This window comes from Pyxicephalus adspersus, chromosome 1, assembly GCF_032062135.1.
Source record: "Pyxicephalus adspersus chromosome 1, UCB_Pads_2.0, whole genome shotgun sequence".
Classification (NCBI taxonomy): Eukaryota; Metazoa; Chordata; class Amphibia; order Anura; family Pyxicephalidae; genus Pyxicephalus; species Pyxicephalus adspersus.
In genome coordinates, this window is record NC_092858.1 from 133,697,639 (window position 1) to 133,723,580 (window position 25,942).

General features: G+C 37.8%; 1 protein-coding gene across 2 annotated transcripts in view; it reads left to right on the plus strand.

Annotated features, from left to right (window-relative positions):
• Nucleotides 1-3,690: 3,690 nt before the first annotated feature.
• Nucleotides 3,691-25,942, plus strand: part of LOC140341882 (interleukin-5 receptor subunit alpha-like) — a 30,212-nt gene continuing 7,960 nt past the window's right edge. The window contains exons 1-8 of one of the 2 annotated variants that reach the window (XM_072427815.1): nucleotides 3,691-3,911; nucleotides 15,006-15,114; nucleotides 15,202-15,353; nucleotides 18,044-18,185; nucleotides 20,987-21,095; nucleotides 21,177-21,352; nucleotides 22,696-22,850; nucleotides 24,065-24,212. In XM_072427815.1, coding sequence (XP_072283916.1) covers nucleotides 15,021-15,114; nucleotides 15,202-15,353; nucleotides 18,044-18,185; nucleotides 20,987-21,095; nucleotides 21,177-21,352; nucleotides 22,696-22,850; nucleotides 24,065-24,212 — 976 coding nt within the window. In that variant the 5' untranslated portion in view covers nucleotides 3,691-3,911; nucleotides 15,006-15,020. Of the gene's footprint in view, nucleotides 3,912-15,005; nucleotides 15,115-15,201; nucleotides 15,354-16,003; nucleotides 16,200-18,043; nucleotides 18,186-20,986; nucleotides 21,096-21,176; nucleotides 21,353-22,695; nucleotides 22,851-24,064; nucleotides 24,213-25,942 lie in introns of those variants that run through there. The other variant, XM_072427823.1, reaches the window with a different exon arrangement.

The window sequence follows — 25,942 nt, forward strand, 5'->3', positions numbered from 1 at the left end:
AAATTAAGAAACTTTTGCATCACTAATACCTGGATTTATAATCTGTTTAGCTTAAAAACAGACATGGTTCCCCCTCACTCCCTGGTCCCCCAGATGCAAAGTGGTGAAACGAGGAACAAATAAATAAATCACACACATAATTGTATTTACTTTTTTGCTCTGGTGGCCACAGACCAAGATCTCTTCTGTCTGTCCTACTGACATACCATATACATCAATGTGTGTAATTCATTTTTTTTTTTTTTTTGCTGTTGTGATTGCATATTGAGGACAAAAACATGAAGGAAAACCTTAACAGTGGGGACACAGTGACTGTTGCAATGCTTTACTTAGTTTTAATAGAACCTTTAAATGTCCACTATTAGGTTCAGGCAGATTCCTAGAAAGGTTCTATGGAAGGGTTACAAATCATTGGGAAGCAACTAAAATTAGCTAGAACTTCCTTCTCTCCCAGTATACAGAGTCACATAAGTATCTTCTCTGTGTATTTACATATTCTTTAAAGTCTATGTGACATCAAAGTGCTTTATGGGTAATTTATGGGACTCTGTATTACCAATGATTAGTTAATGTCAATAATGTTTAGGCTTGGAATATTCAATCTAAAAATGTGTCTCTATATGTTAATATGTCATACCCGAGATACTAGAATATTTATCTTGTATTACCAGCTTATTATTTTCATTTGTAACCACTATGTTCATTATCATATTTGACCAGATACATACTTTTTTACTTCTTGAACAGCCAACATTGGGAGCCACTCAGGGCTCCTTGCATTATGTTGCCTTTAGGTAAGGACGCCGTGAAGACCCAAATGTTGACCTTTCAACATGTTGTGACAATGCTTTTAAATTAAGGCAAAAACCCTGTAAATTTCAGTACTGCTACTTTTATGTAAGTCATCCATCAATGATTCCAAAACACCCATTACCACCATACTCTACTGTGCTGCCACCATGAACCCTTTTAACCAAACCAACAATCCACTGAATCAAGTCAATCAAGCTGTTCTGGTTTACTGACAGGTATTTCCAAAACAAGATAGCGCACCTGTGACCCATAATAAAGACTAGTGTTGGTTGAATATCTCACTATTTGATTCGACAACTATACCATCAAATAGTGAGAAACTGTTAGGGCGAGAGTTCAGGGTATTTTTAGGGACTATTAAGGGCTGCAAGAGCAATCAGATTGCTCTTGCAGCCCTTTACTAGTTGTATGTGTTCTTGGATAGAGTTTCCCTATCCAAGAACACAGGGAGTCCTGTGTTCTTGCATAGAGAAACTCTTTTCAGGAACACATACTACAGGGCTGCAGCAGCTATCCTGATTGCTGTTGCTAGTAGTATGTGTTCTTGGATAGAGTTTCTCTATCCAAGAACACAGGGCACTGGATGTGATGAATGGGGAAACTTGTCCCCATTCAACCTCTAGTGCCCGGGGATCGCCTGCAGTCACAGCTGTGACCGCAAAGTTCCCCAGTCATGTGACCGTGGGAACTGAACTGCAGATGAATTCTGCAGTTCCACTACGATCCCCAGGGCACTACAGGTTAATTATCCTGTAGTGCCCCGGGGATCGCACACTCTTCTCAATGATTGAATACTATGCTGCAATCATTGAGAGGATGCCGGCCGGCAAGTATCTCTTACTCTGTAACATGCACAGTAATATGATTTGTTACATTTTTCTCGCAGTGGATAAAGGAAAACAAATGTATAACAAATGTATCATAATATTTCTGTGCTGGAAAGTGTGTTACAGAGTAAGAGATATCTCTCATTGTAGGATAACCTGTAATAAAAAAAAAAAAAACACAAAAAAATGAGTTAAGTAAACACACTCAATAAATTAATTTAACATTAATTTTAATTTTTTAACACATTTTTTAACATTGTTTTTATCCGAATTTTTACCGTTGAATCTCAATTTTTTCGGGTTGGGTCTATTTCGGGCTGACTATAAAGGCCAACCCAAATTCGGACACCAACACTAATAAAGACAAACTTGACAGATGATAGCAAAAATTGCTTACTAAAGTCACAACTGGTTTGAGACTTACTGTCAACTGATTGATAAGTACAACCATTACCATATTGTCCAAATAAAAATCAGCTAGAGTTGTCTCCACCCCAACACTGTCCATAAAGGCAAAAACAAAAACAAAAAAGGAAGTTTTTCCATAAAACACAATCTTATCCCTGCTATAAAAAACCCTCACTGATAACTTACACCTTAAAATTATGCCCCAAACCTTAGGAGAAAATGTAAGGACAGAACAGTAGGCTACTTGCGGCACAGAAAAACTTTTAGGTATTGTATGAAATTAAAATATCACTTTCATTAAATATACAAGAATTATAAAAACCATAAAAAATGGGCGTAACAGAGGTAAATACACTGTATCCTGGACGACCACAGCAGGCTCACTACTCCTTTACTCCTTGGACATATAAAAAATCTCTCTATTTGGAGTACATGTCCTCCCAACTGAAGCTGAATTCAACTACTGGAATCAGGAGACATTCCCTATATCAAATGATCCACGTAAGATTTCATACTTTCATTTTGTCTTCCTCTATCAACGTATACCTTATATTTATAATCCTCCCAAAAGCTCACCAAGCCAGGTACCTTTACACTATGTGACCCATGAACATTATTCTACATGAAAGGTTCCGCAAAATGAATTGGTAATCCTAGAAAAGTAATTTCTTACCAAAATATAAATATAATTCATGCAATATGCATATTTACACAACAATGGAATAAAATAGCTTGTGTATCTCTGGAACTATGACTGTGATTTCACTTGTTTAACAGTCACAAGTTGTGAACCAATACCCAGATGGTGCACCTATGAAAATCTGAGGTGGAACCAAAAGACATGCCAACTCTATTCCAATAGCAAAATACCCTAAAAGTATGCACCAAGCAAAACATAATAAATGGAGGATTTTGGCACTTTCTGCCACAAGCTCCTTTGCCTCTAAGCCCTGCCTCTTTTTTGACATCCTTCTTCCTCTTCCTATCTCCACATTATAAAAATCTGCACCTTTTCCAACCCATCCTAGTCATTCACCCTAGACCTAAAAGTGTATTTAAAACCCAATATAATAATATAAAATATATTATTTTTTATTTGGTGCTTTTGATGTGTGCAAAAATACCTGTTGGTCATGCCAGAAAATAAAAATCCAGTTTATTATCTCAAACATTGCTTTTGTTGACTACAAAACAACCCCCTATACTTTATGGAGATAGGGGAAGTATTTTTTTTTTAATCCTAATACACTGTGGGTAAGAATTGTTACCCAGGCTTAGGAATCATGGCAGAATCCCCAGATTTTAAAAGATAACAACAAATGCAACTACAAGAAATTGTAATTTATATGTTTTACAAATATACTGTACATATTACAACTTAAAAATCTACATATCCAAAATCTTTTTATAACTTTGAATACTCTTCTCATATTTTATGGATATTATTAACATTTATCATTTTAAGTAAGCTAACTTTCTATAACTTTTAGCAGCTTTACATTAGTAAACATGTAACAGTTATATTATTTTTTTTTCAGTTTTACAATTGTAAGAGAAAAATAACTGTACGTATTTCATCCCAGTATTTTTCTGTCTGACACACTTCCGTTTTGCTTACTTCCTTGTTTTTTTGGTGGTGAGATTTCAGTTTGAATTGCACAAGCCAACACTAAGGAACTAGAAAGATTTACACATCCTTCTGGACTGAAGAACCACAAAGGGCTTTGTTAAAAAAATATACATATTTAAAAGCTTTTCATTCAAAAATTTTGAAAAAACAAGGTCTGAATGGAAATTTTACATCTTGATACATATCAGCCTGTGGCTTTGGTGATGTATTGGACAGCAGCGGAGGAAAGGTAGGTTAGTGATATTTTTAATGTATTGTAATGTATTTCTATGCTATAGCAACATGAGTTTACCAAATGAGTTTGGAAGCATCATTTTAAAAATGTGTAAATACTTATTTTAACTATCCAATCATGTAAAACGGCTAATTCTTTCTTACTTTGAGTACCCATTCACACAGTTTTAAATAAAAATTCTCAACTCCTGTAAATCAGTCCAGTAGACTGACATTCCCTCGGTTTAGAAGTATGACTTGATCAGCTGCCTATGGCTTTTTTGACTTACTTACCTAACACTAGAATGAATAAGGTAAGAATAAAACCAGAACCCTTTATCTGCATATTTGTTCCAGGTCATTGCTTTATTAAGTAATAAAGCCACTGGATAGTTATAACAGCAGTGCAATTAACATTTTCAGATGAATAGTTAATAATTGAAGCCTCCATACAGACCCAGTACAGGTTTCTTTTAAAGGACCACTATTGTGAAATCTATTGTATTTGAAAAAATCTAAGGGGTTAACATAGATAATGATTGCATTTTTTTCATGAATTCATGTCATGTGTACTTTATATATTGTACTCCATATTTATTTAATACCAAACTGTCCAACTAAAATTTCCATGTGCAAGAATATTTGCAGAATGGTCCCCAGTAAGACCAGGTGACCACAGCCTCCCGGGATATTTGAATTAGGTATCCTAAGAGGCTTAGGAATTACTGGACAACTGCCACCATTGAAAAACACAGGTATTATAATTACTCCAGGCATTCCTGATATAGTTTGGAAAAAAAGACTGACAACCTCACCGCACATGCATGAGTTTGGTATTTTTTTTATCCCCCTTCCAATTTCGGGCATGTGCAGAATGAGCAGCCAGAAGCTTCTCTTCCAGGGATGCATGACATTGGTATCCCAGGAGGCTCTTTGCTCCCGTTCTGTCTTTACTGCTGCAGCGTATTGGCTTCACCCTTCAGAGGGGTAGGGCTTCACAAAATAGGGTTTTATGCCAAAAAAAGATAATTTTTACCTTATATAAAAGGGTTGTCTACTCTTTTATGTAAACTAAACATAGTGATAGGTCCACTTTCAGTTAAGTTTTTTTCCTGTTTTTTTTTTTTTTTTTTTTTTTATGCGATGGGCTTGATTTAACAAAGTTCTCCAAGACTGGAAAAGATAGTATATAATGGGTGAATTTTGTCCAAAAAAACTGGAGTGGTTCTAGTCTAGAATTAAACACATTTGCCAAATAAGAGCAAATGATTTTACGAAATCTGTTCCAGGTTTGCTGGAATATTCAGAATCACCTATGATTGAGTCTATCTTCTGCAGTCTTGGAGAGCTTTAATAAATCAGAACCAATGAGTGCAGTACAGATGACACACTAGGAGGAAGATCTTACCCTTGCAATCTAGAGGGAAGTATGGTGCAAAATAGGGTACTTAAAAGCCAATGAAGGCAAAGATTAGTAGCTTCTAAGCAGCACATGGGGAGGTGGGTTAGGCTGGCTGCAGGGTTACTCAGGATTGGAGAGGTGCCAGTCTGCTATTTGGTAGACCACAGGGAAGGATGTTGCACTGGTTAGGATGGGATATAATGAGGGTAACCCCAAGCATTTTAGCAGCTTCATGTGTGAGGAAGCTGTTAACTGGAGATTAGATTTTTAAGATGGAAGAAGCAGGAGATCATTAGTGAGTAATTGTAAAGCATGCATTAAAGCTCATATTCAAATATTACCCCTAGGCAGAGAGCTTTATGAGATGGAGTTAATGAGGTGTAATCTAAATGTAAGTGCTAGAAAGTGGAGGGAGAATATGAAAAATAAGAAGATGTTTTGCACATTTTTAGTTTGAGGAATGGTAATTAGATAAATAAAGAAATAGCAGACAGTTAAGAACAGAAGTCTGGTAGAAAGGAGAAGTCAGGAGGAAATAGATGTAGGTGCCAATAACACAGAAGTGATTCTGAAAGCCAAATTTATGTACTAATTGTCCTAGACCAGGGGTCTCCAGCACCCGGTCTGCGTCTCTTGCCGGTGCACCCCCCAGTGGGGCAGGAGAAGGACCCGCTTGGGGGGGCACACTGGCCAGAGCCATGGACCATTTCCCCCGTACAGACCGCAGGCTCAGGGCAGTGGGTAGGTTGTTGTGTCTCGGGACACAACCTGCCCACTCTCCCATCACAGGCTCAGAATTTCTTCCCCCCCCTCAGAATTTCTACACCCCGTGCATGCTCGGTCCAGAGTTTATGAAATCAGTGGTCCTTGAGTTCCAAAAGATTAGGGACCACTGTCCTAGACCATGAGTGTGGATGAGGGGGAGAAAGGTTCCAAGGACTGAGCCTTAACGTACCCCAAGTAAAAAGTGGAAAAAGAGTGGAGTTAGTGTGGGAGTAGGAGACAGTCAAAGAGTTCCCTGACAGGTAAAAGTAAATTTAAGTATATTCTTGGTCTATGATAACCAGTGATGAAAAAATATGGAGACATTAAAGATAGTGTTGAACACAGAGAAGAGGAAGAAGAGGAATGGTCAAGCAGAATGAGTATATAGAAGTCTACTTTTGGATTCTGCTTTCAGGAGGTCATTAGTGACTTTGATGAGGGCTACTTCAGTGGAATAGTAGGGGTTAAGGAGGTTCAAACGAGGAATCAGTGAAGAGATAGTTAAATATTTCTGACTGACTGTGCTCTTCTAGAAGTTTAGAAACCAAGGGAAGAGAAGAAAGACAGGACAGCAGTTAAAGATGGTTGAGTAGTTCAGAGAAGGTGTTTTATTAGTTGTGCTATGACTTTGTGGTGCATTTAGGAATTTACAAATAGGAGAATAAATACTAGAAGAGAAGTCAGGATTTGGTGAAACTGGGCAGAATTTGTATGCGTGTGACAGATTTTTTTTTTTTGATGGTTATGAGGGAATGTGAGTGAAGAAATAACTGGTAAGTGGTGGAAAGTAACTCATTACATTTACTCACTTTCCTGTTAATGGGTTTTTGTGTACTAGTATTTGTAGTTTTACATTTGTAGTTTTTAAATCTGTAATTTTATATAGCTATGTATTTCACTTTATTTTAAAACAAATTCTTTACTGAATGTACAATTGCAAGGAAAAGGTTTGAAAGCTATACGGTTGTAATTCCTCTGCAATACATTTTTGGGTTTTAAGAATTTGCAGTAAAAATAACAGTATTTATAAACAACAAAAAACAAGTAGAGTAAAAAGAAACCAAGAGGTACTACAAAGATCACTAACCAGAAAAAAAAGGGTACATAAAAGGGTGTAAATGGCCAATAACAGACAAAACAACCAAATGTCAGAATCATGCAGATAAACAAGGGGGTGCAATATTTAAATAATACTGAATATCACAATATTTTAAACAATAAAAGAACAGAACTACTGGAGTAAGAGGTCAGGCCGAATATAAACGTAGTGAGAGGGAACTTACTCAAGACAGAACACATCTAAGGGGTCTAATGAAAAGAAAGAAACATCCTCAAATTAGCATACATAAAAAAGAACAAGAAAGAGAAGAAAAAAGAAGAAAATAGATTAGGAAAAGGAAAAAGAGAAAGGCAAGAAAACAAAGGAGAGTAGGGAGAAGTAAGGAAAAAGGATAGGCCTTTAGACCAGAAGGAACCTTATAACAAAATATTTAAGGAAATCTAGATCTATGTGATTTTGCAACCTAGAGGACTATGATGTTGCAACCAAGTCGACCAGACTTTGAAATAGGTTGAAACTGCTGGCATCCACTCAAAAACTATAGTACCCATGTGAATTAAAACAAAAGCTTTTACCTACCAGACAGTCCCATCAAATAAATAGGAGCATGTTGTGTTATCTGAACTCATGATAGCAATGAGATAAGTTGGTGGGTGTAAAATTAGCAAGGAAATCTGGTGTCATATACCATCAAAATGTATTTGGTATGCATTTTCATCTGCAGTTGTATTAGGGGAGCCATTGGACACAAAGATCCATATTACATTATAGAAAGTCTTTACCAAAGAGTCTGCATAAATATCGCTGACATGTAAGATATTCTGCTGACCAAATAAATTGTTCCCAATAAAACTATATACGTGTGTGTTTAGTTTTAGGCTGCTCGTCAGTTGCCAATAAATCTTCCATAGCTTTAATATCAATACATTTATTTATCCATTGTTTAATAGTTGGGGACCCTGTTTGTTTCCATACAATAGGAATGCAGCTTTTTGCAGCTTTCAGAAGGTGACGTAGAAGAGATGCATTGTATTTCTTTCTGGACATGGTGGAGACATGGAGCAAATCCAGCTCTGGCTTATCCTGAATAGACACATCTGTCAGTGTTTTAACGATATCTGTTACCTTTCCCCAAAATGATTGCAGTAGCAAGCAATTCCAAAATATATGCAATAGTGTTCCTTGGGCATTTTGACAGCACCAGCAAAGAGGGCTAACAGCAGGGTACATTTTAGCCAGGACCACTGGCGTTCTGTACCATCTCCTAAGTATTTCAAAATTAGTTTCTTGGTAGTGGCTGCTAATAGACGCCTTATGGCCAATGTAAAGTAATTGCTCTCTTTGTTGGTCTGAAAAAGATAACTGTAACTCTCTTTCCCAACTCTCAACATATCTGGCTGTACCCCCAGAATATTGAGAAAGTAATATCTGGTAGGAATACGACAGAGTTCCCCTTACTGGTCCTTCTGCTACACACAATTGTTCTAGCATTGTAAGAGATCTATTAATCCAGTGTGGGGCCGGTAAAGAGCCCAAAAAATGTCGGAGTTGAAGTGATCTCCAAGGGACGAGATCAGGTAGCGAGTAATCTTTCTGCAAATGTCTCTCCGGTGCCCAGCCACTAGAAGAAAGAAACTGCCTCATTCTTTCCATTCCCGAAAGTCTCCAGCTGTGGAAAACAGGGTCTGTAAAACTAGGTGTGAATGCTGGATGGCCTAAAACAGGAGACATCGGGGAAGGATATAGTTCAGTCTTTAAGTCACTAAAAAACTTTGTAACCATACGCACAGTTTCCCCTAGAAGTGGGTGTCTCTTAACTGGAGCAAAAGCGCCAGGAGGAGACCATACCACCAGATGTATAGGCACCGGAGAAACAGCCTCTTCCAATTTAACCCACCACTTCATATCCTTATGCCGACACCAATCAATCAGGCAGGTCAGATGGACTGACGCTTGGTAGAGTACTGGGTCTGGAAAAGCCATACCTCCAAGCAATTTAGACATCTGAAGCACCCTGAAACTGATCCTAGGTGAATCATTACCCCATATAAAACGTATAAATTTGGAACAGAACTTTAGCAATAGCGGGGCGGGAAAGTGGATGGGTAGCGTTTGCAGTAAGTACAATAACTGGGGCATAACATTCATTTTAAAAATGTTACAGCGCCCAAACCAGGAGAACGTATTCTGTCTCCATCTCTGTAGGTCATGTCTTATCACATTAAACAGTGGTAGAAAGTTCAGCGTAGGTGCACAGGAGAAGTCCGCCGGGATGGCGTGATGTTTGGGGCTTCTGATTTTTGTAAATTGATTTTAAAATTGGAGATGTGTGCGTAGTCCTTTATTTCTTTCAGTAGATTAGGGATGGAAATTGTTGGCGATGTCATATAAAATAACAAATCGTTTGCATACGCCGCTAATTTATGGGAAGAGTCACCTATGGAGACACCTGGAATATTCGGATTGGACCTAATAAAGGCTTAAAAAAGGCTCAAGCATCAATATAAATAGTAGCGGCGAAAGGGGGCAACCCTGCCTCGTCCCATTTGTAATAGAAAATGAATCAGAAAAAAACCCATTTGCTCTCTCTCCTGCTGTGGGATTAGAGTAAAGAGCTGCTACCCACTGGAGCAACCTCTGGGGGATACCAATATGTGACAACAGTAATTTAAGGTAATTCCAATCTATTCTATCAAATGCCTTCTCGGCATCAGTAGAGAGGAGCATCAAAGGTATGTTATTGAATCGTACATAATGGATTATATTGAGAGTGTGGACTGTATTATCCCTATCTTCTCGATAGGGCAAAAAGCCACTTTTGTCATTGTGTATCAGAGATTGCAGAACAGGGGTCAATCTATGAGCTATAACACTAGAGAACAGTTTTAAATCAGCATTTAACAACGAGATTTGCCCGTAACTCGAACAAAGCAAAGGGTCCTTTTCAGGCTTGGGAATTACTGTAATATGGGCTGTGAGTGTGTCAAGCGGCAGGGGGTTCACATCAGAAATAGTGTTAAAAGCAGCCAAAAAAGGCTGGGCCAATTGAGTTTGGAACTGTTTGTAATATGCAAGAGTGAAGCCATTCGGGCCTGGGGCTTTACCCGTCGCAGCTTTAGAAATTGTAGACTATAACTCAGATAGGGTAATCGGAGCATCCAGTGCTTCCAACACTTTCTTTGGAACTGCTGGAATCCCAGAGGATTCTAAATAATCCTTAATCACACTGGCTGGTGGCAGTTGCTGCATAGTAGAGTCCTTCTGGGTTCTCAAATTATAAAGGTTTAAGTAAAAATGGCAGAAGGAGGCCGCTATTTCTTTGAAGGAGTGGTGTATGGAACCTGTAGGTGATGATTTACTAGATATATAGGACTTTGACCTCTTTGCTCTGATAGCTCAGGCTTAGGCTGCCCCACACTTATTCGCATACTCATAAAAGAAGCCTCTACATTTGGCGAACTGTGCTCTAGCCCTTTCCAAATTCAAAGAAGCTATGCGTCCCCGAAGTCGGGATAGACATGCTTCCAGATCTGTTGTGTGGTTAAGTTTATGAGTAATTTATAGTTTATATAATTCTTGCAGCAGATCATTATATTTCGCCTGTTGTTCTATCTTAGCTCTATGTCCCAATTGCATGAGGAGGCCCCTAATAACACACTTGTGCTCCTCCCATACAACCAATGGGTTTGGAACCGATGAGGAGCTACAAAGAAAATATTCCTGCAGTTCTTTTTCTATTAGCAGACCATTATCTGCAGACTGCAGGAGTTCCTTATTTAATCTCCAGGGTCTAGGTGTCGGGATGTCTGATACAAAAGTTATGCTAACCGGGGCATGATCAGAAAATGTGGCAGTACCTATGGATGAGGAATGTACATTCATGAGCTGTGCCCTTAAAAACATCCCTACTAGGGTCAAGAGCCAGGTTAAAGTCTCCACCAAAAATGGTCACCCCTTCACAAAAATCCTCCATCATGTCCAGAACACCTTCCAAAAAACATACTTGATCAACATTGGGTGCATAAATGTTAACAAAACTATATAACCGTGTACCAATCGTGCCCTTCACCATAAAAAGGCGACTGTCATGATCAAAATGTGGATAGTATGGGTAGTTGGGTAGCGAAGCGAAGCTCCCAATTGGGGGAAATTAGTGTGCGACAGGAAGAGAGCAAGGTTCTCCCTGCTTCTGGCAGGGTATATAATAACGATGAACAAATGGTTGTCCCAACATGGAACGTAAACTCACGACCACCAACATCTTCCGTGTCCGGATTGAGCTTGAGGAGACTAGTTACCAGCCCCTGGTAGTGAGGTAGAACGGAGGCACAACGAGGACCTCCCGTCTCTTCCATATATAAAATATAGTTCAAAGAAGGTCAGGGTCCCTTTGAGAAAACCTGGAAAAAACATGGCATGACTGTCTAGCCGAGAAAACAAAGGCATGTGCACAGTCACAGATCTACAGGTCCACTTGAAAAAAAGGTAAACGTGGTAGAGGCCAGTTGTGGTCAGGAGGAACCAGCGTAGTAAACCCCAGAACTGGCATAGGAACACTTCAGCTTTCTGATAATGCAATGGAATTCCTGGGTGGCCTGTGAGGGCTCCTAGGTAGTTGCGGAGGTCTGGGAAAGCTGCGGCGAATAGAGCTACTTTGCAGTGGTCTCATTTCCGTCCGAAACTCCAGCCAATTTGGTATAGGGATAGGATCCGCACCAAGGAAAGTAAATAATTCTGGCAGCTGCTGGGCGCACCAAGGAAAAATGTGCTTCCAGCTTTAGAAATCAATAGGTGAAAAGGATGGCCCCATCTTCATGCAAGACATTAAGTGAACGCAACGGGTCCAGCAGGGAGCGCAGGGACCTTCTCATAAGCAAGGTTTGGCTCGAAACATCAGGGAATATCTGAATAGTAGCTCCATCAAAGTCCACTTCACCTCTCTGCCATGCCTTTTTTAAAATCTCCACATGTGAAAGGTAGAAAGTATATTTTGCTATGAAACTGTTTTCTGTTTACAATACAGGATTTTTACTTTACCTTTTACTTTTTTTATCTATTGCAGAAAAGTTGATGCCAGTATGTAAGGGTATTGTAGTTTAAACAATATTTAGCAAAGATCAGCAAAGACCTTACATGTATATCAATGAAAGCTTCTTGTTACCTGGCAACTCATTTTTTTTCATCCTGTATCCTAGGTACCCTGGAAAAATCACAGAGGACAGGGACATTTAAAATTTTATGAGAATATAAATAAAGATAGTTTCATCAAATGACAAAATACCATTTTTAAGTACACATAGCAAATATTACATATCATTAAATACATTTATGAATACCTTAAATAGCAACAGCAATAGTCATAATCTAAGGGTACATATGTGTGCCTAGTTCCTTGCTGCAAACCATAGTTCCATCTGCCAGCCAATACAACTGTACTGTGTTCTGAAGTGATGCAAAGGCTGGAGAAAGAAACCAAGGGGCTCTGCAGAGAACCAGGAATTTGAAAAACCAAGAATTGCGTTAGATGCTGAAGATTCTTTAGCCAAAGTTATCTCTTGAAAGCAGCATATATTTTCATATTGTCACAGTGCCACAGGGTGGGATGGTGGATCCATGTCACCAGCCCAGTTGGCAGAGACGTCCACAGGGCACAGAGTCTAAGCAGCCTTCCAGTCTTCTCCAGAGCCTCTACAGGTGAGGACGTTAGTCTGCAGGCTGATGCCAAGTTGTGGCCCCCATGCATGCAGAGAAAGGTGACTGCTGACTGATAGAAATAAAGTGTGATGCAGGAAAGAGAGACAGGAGCATGGTCAGACAAGCCAGAGGTCAGGGCGGGCAGCAAACAGGAGTAGTCAAGGGTCAAAGCCGGGGTCGGTACACAGGAGAATCAGCAACATGAGACACAGACAGGAACCTGGGAACAGAGCCAAGGAAAACTCCTTGTTAATGCAACTTCCTGTTGCCATGCTTTATATAGGGAAGGTCATGCTACACATTGGAGTCTTGTGACATGCAGGCATCCTATTCTACCACCAGAGGGAGTGTTGGAGATGAGGCAGTTCAGGGGGTGTTTATATCTCCACCAGCAGATAGAGTGCTTCTACAGGAGATTTTGAGGTAAGGGAGCAGCTGACAAAGAATCACATGACATAGACTAGGAAGTGAACATAGTATGGATTTTCCAGAGTAACAGAGTTGGAGCAAGAGGGACATTTTGTAGTGCAAAGTATGTAGGCAAAAGTTTTAACTTGTCCATATCCCCAGATATGTGGTACCATGAACATTTTATACAAAATGCTTCATTTATAAAACAGGGAATCTGACAGTCCCTCAGGCATTCCCTGGTGGGAATCAATACTGTCACTGAAAACATGGACTTAGAAGATCTTTGAGGGAAAGTCTTATTCTCTTTTTTTTTTTTTTTTTAATGGAGCCCTTAGTGTTTATCTTCACCACTATTTTTATACTGCCAAATTTAATACTTTAAAATAGGTTTGTCCAGCATATGCCCTATGGGCCAGAATCCAGGTCAGCAAACCATTTTACTTGGCTTGTGTGATTTACCTCAATACTAGGGGTCTATAGGAGCCTTCCTTCTTAAGGAATAGACAATGGGTCTGATTAATTAAAGCTCTCCAAGGCTGAAGAATATACACTTCCAGCAGTGAACTTGTGTGATCCAGCAAACCTGGAATGGATTTCTTTAAAGTCATTTCATATTTGCTAGCAAATGTTTTCAATATTGGCCCAGATCCATTCTAGGCTTGCTGGATCACCCAGCTTCACTGAAGAAAGCGTATCCTCTCCAGCCTCGGAGAGCTTTAATAAATCAGCCCCGATGACATAACTTAGCATGCAAGACCCCTCTAGTGAATTCTTCAGTGTTTTGCTAGCAACTCATTTGCACCTGTAAATATGACCAACAGCAGAATTGGTCCATGGCTAGTTCCTGGGTTATCTCCCCCAATCCACACAGACTGAACTAGTTTCTTGATAATAAATACCTCCCCATCAGTGTTTGTCACACCCAGAAGCAGTCTAGTGTTATGCAGATGTAGGGTAGACTTAATAATTGGGGTCTGGTGACAGGGCTGGGTGATAGCAGGGACCCTGACATTATAATATAATACTATTATGTGATTGGGTGAAATATGAGGCCTCCAGATGAAAAGAAGCTGACATATCTGCTTAAAAATGTATTAAAATGATAAAAAACAGTCCTGTTAGTGAAATAGTGCATTTTGGTTTAGATGTCTATACATCAATAATAATAAAAGGACAAATGAGATAGAGAGAGGCAGAGAGATTTGGTTCCAAAACAGGGACAGTTAGGGACTACGAAAACAGGTAAGGGAAAATCTTCAAGTTAAAAGACTTTTTCTGGGATGACTAAGAGGGGAATTCCTCTAACTTTGGGAGATTTTTTGTAACTGAATGTTCAATTTCTTGGACAAGCAGACAGCAAAAAAAAAAAACTTTAGAAAAACACAAACAAAATACAATCCTGCCATACCATTGTGAGACTAAAGCTGGGCTGCAGCAAACACATAAGGAAATCTTTTACCTACTTACTTATTTAATAAAAAGTGTTAGCAGTCTCTATATATAATACTTTATTAGGCTTCCTATGCTGTTTATGTATTCTATTTATGCTATTTAGGGAAGTTTAGGATTTTTTTTGTAGAAAAATTGTGCAACAAAATATACTTCCTCTAGAAGAATTTGCTTTTGATTCTTTTGGTGGCATTACATTTTTAGGAAGATAATGTATTGACTAGATGGGGAGAGGACAGGGGGGTAAGCATGTAGTAGACTGTACTGAATATGTATTGGGAGTAATTGTATAGAATAGCAATTCACATTCAATATTTTATTTATTTTTTTAAGGGGCCAGTGTGAATAATGGCTCATAAAGATCATGTACCCTTATGGACCCTGCTACTGGCATTATTCAAGGTTTGTTACCAGATACATGTACCTAATGACACCTTAAACTGTAAGTATTTAAGTTAAAAACAATATAAGCACCAAAGCATTTGTTATCTTTGTCATACATTTTCTAAACGTGGTAATCTCTTTTCAGATCTTCTTAATCCACCTAATATTAGAATATTAAATAAGCACTCCAATGCTGTTAATGTTACCTGGGATCACAAGGTAACAACTCAGATAGACGATTTTTCTCTATGCTATATTTTCTCTCTTCAATATCTGGATAAAAAAACTTCTAAAACGGTAATCAGTGCTTTTATTGTTACTATATTTTATTTTTTCTATACATTTTGGGATTGATTGCATTAGAATATTATCCTTTTTAAATAATTGTTCAGTGTTATTTTACTTAATTTCAAGAGCTATTTAGTTTATCAGGCATTATTTTCATAATTTAAAGTTAAAAATATTTTTTACCAGTGTCTTGTTTATCCATAAGTGCATAAAAAATTTGGCCCAGAAATTAAAAATATTTAGACTTCCCAGTTCTTTTCTTAGACTACAGAGCAAATACTATCTGTGTTGTGGAGATAAGAAGGAAGGATTTAGTAGGTAAGCAACTAAGTAGGGCTGACTTTATGAGGCTGATTTACCAAAGGATTTCAGGAAAACAATTGTGGGAAATTTTTCTTCAAAATGTGAAAATACTTTTGTATACTTTGTATATGATTGAATAGTGAAAAGAATTAACATAGTTTTTAATTGTGAAAACGCTAGTAAATCAGCCCAAACTCAGTTAAACTGACAATTGTTGACCTAAGAGTATGACTTGCTCAGTTGTCTACTTTGTAGTAACTACACATTTTTGAATGTAGTTTCTTAGCTCCTTTAGTAAAGCAGCCTTGATTATTTGCAGTTTCACTTCACATTATGTTGTGTGTTGTCTACAACAGGAAACTAAGGCTCGATGTAAGAAGATATATCAAAATAACAGCTGTCACTAACATAGGTGTCCACTTGGGGAAAGTTCCTCCAACTGTTCTTTCTGGTGATCTAATTTTGGAATTCCCCTCACTTTTCTGTTTTATGACCACAACTACTGGGATTTAGAATGAAGAGAGTTATCTTTAACAGGGACTCCCAATGGAGGTTGTAACCTTTTCCTATTTTAATGCACGTATAGTTTCCTCAAGTTTAAAGTAATACTCTGCTAACCACAGTATGCTAACTAAAGAGTTTGTGTTATAAACCAAAATCTTACATTACATCTGACAAAACTAGGAGACACCTCAACAAACTAATATTATGTTCAAAGATTCAAACATCCAAATATTATTAATTATGCTTAGTCATATTTTAATCACTTGTATAATACTTGAAATGTAGTAGTGAAGTTAAGCTAGTTTGACAGCTTGGAATTGCCAGACATAGTCTGTGCCATTGTCTGTGTGTCATGTGTCACAGACATTTATCTATGACCAGCAGACTCTCAGAAGCCAGTATTAAAGGGATGGGAGGGGTAACCAAGCCACCCAATATTAGTAGGGGAATTAGAGCAGCCATAGTGTCATTGTAAAAAAAACTGCTTTGAGAAATGTTAAGTATTGAAAAACTGTGTAGGAAGAGATTGTAGTCAGATAACTCAAAAGTCCCTATTTGGGCTACCGTCTTTTTCAACAACACATTTAATTTTGCTAGCTCTTAGGTCATCGGCTGTTTGTTAAATGTGTAAATCCCAGTAATCAGTCAACCTACAGCACAAAGATTTCAGTTTTTTTCTCTGCCTTTCTGACAGTGCTCCTTCTGGGTGACATTTAAGGCAGAAGGGAAGTCCAGACACAGTCATCACTTCTACAGTAAACCTCCCTGTCTCCTGTGTTACACCTTTCACCACTTTTATTCAATACTTTAACTAGCAGACTACCCACTGTCATATCCAAACATCCCGTTCCTCTGTGGGAATCTCTATCTACAGTCAGAGCGCCTTCTATCCTAAGCAACAATGTCACCAGGAATGAAAGTGAGGGTATATCCAAAGTTTTAAGTTGACATTAAAAAAGCAAGCAAGGGCAAATCTTTCATAGAGAGCACTTGTTCCTATGACAGCTCTCCTAGAGGTGATTTCCCTCACATTAGAAAAATATCCTTTTCCTTTCACGCTAAGGCAAGGAGAAAAATATGCAGACAGTAGTTTTAAACCTCCTCTACTCTACCTACAATGAAAAATAAATCCACTAAACATAAAAGGGGTATCAGCCTGTACAAAGGGAAGCACACTGGGGGTTACATGATAATTAGGGAATTACTAATAGGATGTACAACCACCCATCAGCTGGAGATTTTGTTATTGTAACCTTGAATGGATGCTGCTAGACTTGTGAAACTGTAGATTAGTAAAAATGAGATAGGGAAAGGAAAATTTCAACAAGCCAAAGGTTACTGCCAAGAAAATGTGACATAATGTGGAAGGTGATCATCATTTTGAATACATAGTTTTTGGTTTAAAAGGAGATATATGGGTCTATTTATAAAACATGGAATCAGACATTCCTTCAAAGAGTCCCTCATTTGGAAGTCCATATGTTTCAATGGCAGTAATTGATTTTCACCAGGGAAGGTTTGAGGAAATGTCAGATTCCCTGGTATGTATTATGGCTTTCTCATTTAAGACTTACTGTCCTTGTTCACTTGTTTTCTTATCGTAATAAATACAGTATATAGATTTTAGCAACTCTACAGTATATAGAGTTAGCAACTACAAACTTTGAGGCGGTGCAATTACTCCACCTTTTTCACTCTTAAAATAAAGCTTTGCATATTAAAGGTAGAGTGACAAGATTGGGTGATAGTCTATCCTTTCCTGCAGATGTTTGGCCTGTATAGCCATTAGTAGGTTGAATGATTTTAGCTTTGTGCATTTAAGTAATTTCTTGACTTTTTCTAAAAGATTTAGATCTTGTAATAAAGTGTTATATATGTGGTGTTATTTTTAGGAAATATTGACAGACAATTTCAGAATCGTTCATCATCGGCTACATCCTGGGTTCATAGCATCAGTATCATATGCACTTTGTAAGAAATCTTTAATTGTTTTTGAAGGCAATAAGACTGAATATCTGTATCATTTCCCACCAGGTCAGTACAAACTAAATACCATCAAATGAAATTAGAAAATGGAACATTTTATTTACAGAACCATTTGTGATTAGAATGTAGAATCTAACATTTGTGCAGAATATCCTGCTGTATTTGAAAAACAGTGCTTCATAAAGAAATGTGGATATCTGTCTGGTAGCAATGTTAAACTTCTTTTTGTATCACGTGCATTTGTTATCATGTCAAAAAGCCAGCTTTGGGTCTCAGCTATTGTTTTTTGACTGCTGACCTGTTGCGGCCTTCTTTTTGTCTAGGAACCTGTTATCAGTCTTTCTGACCTAGGGATATTCTCAATACAATAACCTGGAGGAGTGAGCTGGCAAGGAAGGATATGATAGACTGTTTACGCTTTCACCTATGCTAGAAAACTATCATTACCAATTCCTGATTATGGGCAAATCCTATCCAATTTGTAAAACCATCTAAAATATTTACTAACAATCCAGTTAGTTTATCTTGAGAGCAACTTATCTTGAATTTTATAGCCATATATAATTAAAAGAATTAAACTTATTAAACAGAAACTAAACATAAAGTAAAAATCTTACTTTAAATACTAAATGTATTATTTAATTCAGTAACAAAGACACAAATTAATTGATAATTACCATATTTACATACACTTTTAGGTCAATTTTATTGCATTGTGATAACACAATATTACTACCTGCATTTTCTGCAGTCAGCAAATCTTAAGATCAATGGTCATGTTTAATGTATTGGAAGTTATCAAAACTACTTGCATTGGAATTCAGGTAGTATTTAGAAAAATAGACAAGAACGGTTATCATTCCCCAGCAAAAATGTTGCAATTTGTAGACACACTGACAATGTACACTGTACACTCACAATTCCAATAACTAACTACAATGTATGAAAAGTATTTACAGATGGAATGAATATTAGTTACCTGCTTGGAAATGTTATGAACAAAATGATAAATGCAATCTTATGCACAAAATTTAACACATGCAGCTTACTTTTTTTTGTTGTTTTATTTTCCTCTGGTAATATTATAATGAACACATTTTTTCCCTTATTGCCCCTTTGTATTTACCGGGGGGGGGGGGGGGGGGGCAATGGTAGCCACAGGGGCTGAAATTCAAACATCTTTAAATGTTTGGTAATCTCTATTATATGGTGGATTGATGGGATTAGATAAACTTTCATTTTAGTTTGTTGGAAAGGAAAAAAGGATACTACATTGCTGTTGAAAGTGTTCCTAGACTAAAAAAAATGAACACAATTGCAGCCATCACATCTAAGGAATGGTTAATTGCAATATACAGTATATCATTTTTAGTTTTCTTTTAAGGATGTCACTTTATATACGGTAGGTAAACTGGGACATACATATCAATAACTAACCTGAGAGCAGAACATAAGCTTTCTAGACATTCAAAACAATAATCTTTCAGTCCCCTTAGTATTAAGGGACTTTTTTTGCCAAATTCATTTAATTTTTGTGTATCTGTAAGATAATTGGGTTTTAGTCAGTCTATCTAAATGTCAGCGAGATATTAACTAAACATTGAGACATATTTCCTTGCCACTTGCTGTTTGAGTTTACTATAGCAGGGTGCAACAAACATGTTTAATGGTTCATCCAATCAGCAAGTTTGGGTGGCCTGATGATGCATGCTGATAGAACTGGTAAATATGTAGAAACCTTGTTCTGCCTTGTTCCTCATGGCAGAACTAGTGTACGTGAGAATGTCACCATGAAAGATCTGTCTCTTTCCCCAGCCCTTAGGGTTTGAAAAGAAGCAGTTATCTCTCCTCCTACGAGGTATTCCTGAAGAATGTTGGTTGCTGGAGTGTAGGGATTACCTGGCTTAGAGGAACTAAACTGCAACTATCCTTCACAAATTAGAAGTGGCGAGTGGTTGGTTAAAGGAGAAGTATAGATGTGAACATCTCCATAAAGACCAACTGAACCTCAATTAAAAGCTCTTTAAGGGCTAATACACACAGATACATTTTTACCCCTGATACAATTTTTATCCAATAAAATAATCAGTAAGTAAACCTGAAGAATGTTTTCAGCAAAGTATTGCATGTCTATTTGATGTCTATACAATACTTAAGTGTGCAGTCAACATAGCCTGTCTGCAAAGGGTATAAAGCAATATTATATTAGATATGAGATATTCAGAATAGATATGAGTCTAATCTGGTTTTTGGGACCATCTATATTTTAGGGATATCCTGATCTCTACCTAATCTTTTTTCCCATATTGCAATCTGCAATAAACCACACATTTTTTGTTCTGACTATATAGTTACTGGCAAGGATGCACCCGTCCTTTTTTTTTTTACCTGGGAATAAACATGATTGGTACTGATGAGGTACTATTGATGAGGTACTATTGCTATGTTTGAAAATTGCATTGCATCTTTGTTCTTAAGATCAAAATTTACTGAAGATCAGTATCAATAGCATTACAAGTATCTGTGATGAGTAATCCCATCAATCCTCAATCAAAGATTAAATTAGAGGAAAGGAGGGAAATGTTTCACTGTAGCTCAAAAAACATTTTCCATATCTGTACAGTTAATAGAAATGCAGTGAATGTAGAACAGACAACATGATATCTTCATCTGCACATTCTTCCAATAACCTAGCTAAAAAAATTTAATGCGAGGGGTGATGAGTAATCATCATTTATGTTTTCTAACCATAGCTTGCTGGATGAGCATAAGTATATAAATATACTGTGTGCATAAACAAGTAATTTCCTTACAGTACTTTACATTTTCAGGTTACATTTATTTTTCAGTGTACCTCACCAATGTATCGTGTACAATCTATAATGTAACCAACCTAAACTGTACATGGGAATGGATAGAAGATACTCCACCTGATGCCAACTATTCCTTTGCATTAAGGTAAGTTACACATTAGGATCTATTGTTTTGTATATATATTTATTGGTAAATAAATCCAAATTTTAAATTTTCTTTGTTCAGTCTATATGATAAAACAGTGACTTGCAAACAATATTTAAAATGGCATGGGAAGAATACTGGATGCCACATGAAAAACGTGTTACCCAAAGAAAATAAATATGAAATCTCGAAAATTATGATTTGGTTCTCTAATAATTCAACAAGTTTCTATAAAACATTTCGAGCGCATAAGATAGGTAAGCATTTGACATATCTCTTTTACAACTATTTGTGATGGTGCAAACGACTGTTCCTACATATGCTATAAACTTGCATCATTGGGGTTGTCTGCTTTTAAAGCCATTTAAAGCGGAAATAAACTTAAAAAAATGCACTCACCTTTACTTTCACAGGTCTTTCCATCCCTTTAGAGGTTTCCTGGATCAGGTCCTGCATCATCCTGAAATCCTTCTTGGTCACGCCATCTTCTTCCTTTCCTTCCGCCTTTTGCCTATGTCACCCGATCTCGCACTGCACAGGCACGAGATCGCGTGCCGTAGAGTGCGGTAAATGGGAAAAAAAAGAGTGCGCATGTGTGAGTTCTGATTTTTTTTTCCTTATTGAAGAAAAAAGTTCCTTCTGCACATGCACGATATCAGAGCACCCCGAAGCATGCATAACCTATGTATCCAAGGAAGCTCTGCACTCTCACAGTGATAAAGACAGAAGAGAAGGAACTTTACACTTTTCTTTTTTTTTTTTTTAAAGCGTTTTAAACCCCCCTCCCCCCAATAAAAAAAGGTAATTTTTACCTTACATAAAAAGGTTTTCTACTCTTTTATGTAAGGTAAAAAATTTGAGTTTAGGTCTCCTTTAAACCAAAATATAATCATTAAGAGTCCCATTTGCCTTTGTTCTGTTTATTGATGGTTCACTGAATAGAATCCAGTGTTCAGGTTGATTTAGAACCAAACTAGAATCTCATTGAAGTCAATGACAGCAACAAATTTGGCTAACACACAGAGAACAGTTCCGTCAGTTCTACCTGCTTTTTCTTTTTACCCTCTTCGGGAAAACTAGATTGCAGGCCACTTTATGGATAGAAGTGGGGGGGGGGTCACACACTCAATTTCTTAGCCAGCAATGTCCCAAGGCAAATGAAAAGTCTGGCTTTAATATTGTTAAGGTTCATACACCAATATTCATTATTCCCCTTTGCCAATCATATCATTAGTTCATGTTTTATCTATATATCCTATATTTCTATTTATTTATTTACCTGAAACCTTAAAAAATGTCAGTGCAGATGGCTGTACAGAGGAGAGATACAGTCTCATACAAACAAATCTGAAGGTTATGTAATGTACAGCTTACAAAGATAATGGATTTTATTAATGTATTTGTAGCAATATAAATAAATAATGCATTTCAATGTACATCACTGAGAATAATGACATGTAAAATAAATGTACTTTTCCCCACAAAAATTGCAGTTACAAAGGCCAATAAGTGCACAAAATTGTTTACAAAGTTTGAAATGTAAATTATGAGCATGATTTAAGTATTTGCATTCATTTAGATTTAACTATTTTAATTGCAGAATTGTTAAATGCTCCAGTCAATATATCTGTAACCTCAGTTAATGGGAGCACCAAACTTGAATGGCTTTCCCCTCCAAGTGTGAACCCATTATCTCCAAACTGTTTCCAATACCATATTAGAGTTTTAGAAACTCAGACAAAGCAACTATTCAAAGTAAGTATTATAAATACAATGGTTTTAGCTTACGAACTTTGTTACAGTTCTTCATTCAATAAGTATATTATTGTAAGTTGATATTAACAATACCTGTAGATTGTTGCTGTATACTCCTAATAAACACTTACAAATACATTTAGTAAGAAACTAGATTTGCACAATACATTATTAAAATATTTACCAAAATCATTGAGCTCCATCCAAATGTAACATAAAAAACATTTTGGCTATAGATGTGCCTTAAAGATACCAAACAGCAATATTTTGTTGATTCCTGATTTGGTTCCTGAAAGTGAAATTAAAATTGGAGATTTGCTGTTACTCAGCAGTCGCAGCCTGTCTCAAACTCAAACTTACTTCACCTCCCCTATGCTCCCCTACTCGCTCATTCTGCTGTTGCCTCCCATCCTCCCTCTCTTTGCCATTTAAAATGAAGCCTGTTGCTGTGTTTTCTGTATGCCTGGGAGAAGGACATTGAAGACAAAGAGAACAAGACCTATATTACATAAATTACTAATGATCTGGAAGTACAGCTCCTGCTGTACTATATCTGGCAAGCATTGAGAAGAAAGGATGCATTAATTAACCTTCCTTGTAAGCAATAGGTAGATGTAACTACAAATAAGGTAAGTGTTGCTGTGCCTGAATTTCAGCTTCAGCATTGCCTTTATCATGCCTAAACAATACTCTGAAAGTCCAACTTTTTTGTCCTGAATAGCCATCCAATTGGAAATTAGCCGGACTATTCAAGACAAAGTGCCTGATTAATGAAAGCTCTCCAAGACTGGAGAGGATACACTTTCATCAGTGAAGCTGAATGAATCAACAAATCTGGCTATACCCCCTTAACCCCCTATGCAAAACCGTTTCTTATTTCCCTTTTAATTTCTTCATCTTACCATTTTAACTTCACTATTTCTATAATAAAAGACAACATTCTTTCTCCATAATGAAAATCAACACATAGATCACCAGGCTGGGGAAGTTGTTTAGTTTCAAAGAAATGTGACCTCCTCTTTAACCAATTATTCACAGCCCGAGCTGTAGAAGAAAGCACATGTTGTGGTATACATATTTGTGCATGTATAATGGATATTTACATTTACCTTACTATATCTATAGCAATAAACAAAGAGCAGAAGCACCCTATTGATCCTAATACAATACTAGTTTTTATGTTAATTATATCAAATTTAATTTGTATATTTCAGAATATTATTGGCATTACAACACAAGAATATATATTTTCTGATTTGGATAAAGACAAAAATTTCAGCATGCAGATAAGGGCAAAGAAAATTTACTGTGCTGACAGCAAGTACTGGGGTGAATGGAGTCAGATGATTTTTATACATAAAGGTAAGCAATTGCAAATGTTTTCTACTTTATTAACACCTTCCACATCTGCTATATTACCATCTTCAGCAATAGGTATACGGTTCTAGTATACTCATTTCAATATGGTTTTATACCTAGTACCTTGAACAATTATAAAATTTATGATAACAATGTCCTATCTACTTTACCACCTGAATATAGTTGATTGACTACATATATTTTATCAAATAAACAAAATGCAAGGCATCAGAAATAACATTAATACATATTGCATTATTGTACTGTGTTGTGAAATATTTAGAAAAAAGAAAAGTAAATCCGATGTACCCTAGGCATTTAAGCTAGAACTGCAGAAAGAAGAAAAAAAGGTGGTAAAATTATTGTTTGCTGGTATAAAAATTGTAGATTTTATATACTTTAAATTGAAGCCCGTAAAAAATGCATTGTGCAATTGATGTGGTTGGTTTTGGCTAGAGATCAGCGGATTTCTAGAAAATTCAATTCGGCCGGTTCGCCGAATTTTCTAAAAAGATTCGCTTCGATCCAAATTTATTTGCGGAATCGCGTTAAAAATTGGCTATTTCCGGGCTGCAGAGAGCCCTGATAGTGATGTAGAACACTGTGCTGTGCAGTAACACGCATAGGGAGCCTGCTGTGGTAGTGAAATAATACTGTGAGTCAGTATGACATGCAGATGACAGGCGTCGCTATTAGAATCACTGCACACTTCACTTATTTGGGTAGTTACGGGGCCAAAACTGACCAAATAACTCAAGTATGAACTCAGCCTTACAGGTCCATGTTAGCGTCAAGAAGCAGCGCACTCTCGTCAGCTGATTCCACATAGATGTCTACAAAACCTGTTCTATTAACCGCTTATACACGTAGAGCCCCCCCCCCCCGACTGAACAGAGACGGTGACTGAGGTGGCGGCAGCAACAGCATCAGGCGGAGGCCATAGAGTGGCACAATGACAGAGTCTGGAGGTGGCAGAAGCAGCAACATCAGGAGAAGGCCACAGAGGACACAATGACAGAGATTGGAGGTGGCGGCAGCATCAGGAGGCTCACTATGAATACAGACCAGAAAGTGGGGCCTCTTGATCCTGGCAACTTCTGGGTTCGGAGCAGGAGGTGTCATAAAATTTGCCACAGGGATAACTGGCCACAGAGTGGCACAATGACAGTCTGGAGGTGGCGGCAGCATCAGGAGGCTCACTATGAATACAGACCGTGAAAGCGGGGCCTCTTGATCCTTGCAACTTTTGAGTTCAGAGCAGGAGGTGTCATAAAATTTGCCACAGGGATAACTGGCCACAGAGTGGCACAATGACAGAGCCTGGAGGTGGCGGCAGCATCAGGAGGCTACAGAGTGGCACAAAGACAGAGTCTGGAGGTGGCAGCAGCAGCAACATCAGGAGGAGGCCACAGAGGTGGCGGCAGCAGCAGCATCAGGAGGAGACCACAGAGTGGCACGATGACAGAGTCTGGAGGTGGCTGCAGCATCAGGAGGCTCACTATGAATACAGACCGTGAAAGTGGGGCCTCTTGATCCTTGCAACTTTTGGGTTTGTAGCAGGAGGTGTCAAAATTTACCACAAGGATAACTGGCCACAGAGTGGCACAATGAGAGAGTCTGGAGGTGGCAGCAGCATCAGGAGGCTACAGAGTGGCTCAATGACAGAGTCCGGAGGTGGCAGCAGCAGCAACATCAGGAGGAGGCCACAGAGGTGGCGGCAGCAGCAGCAGCAT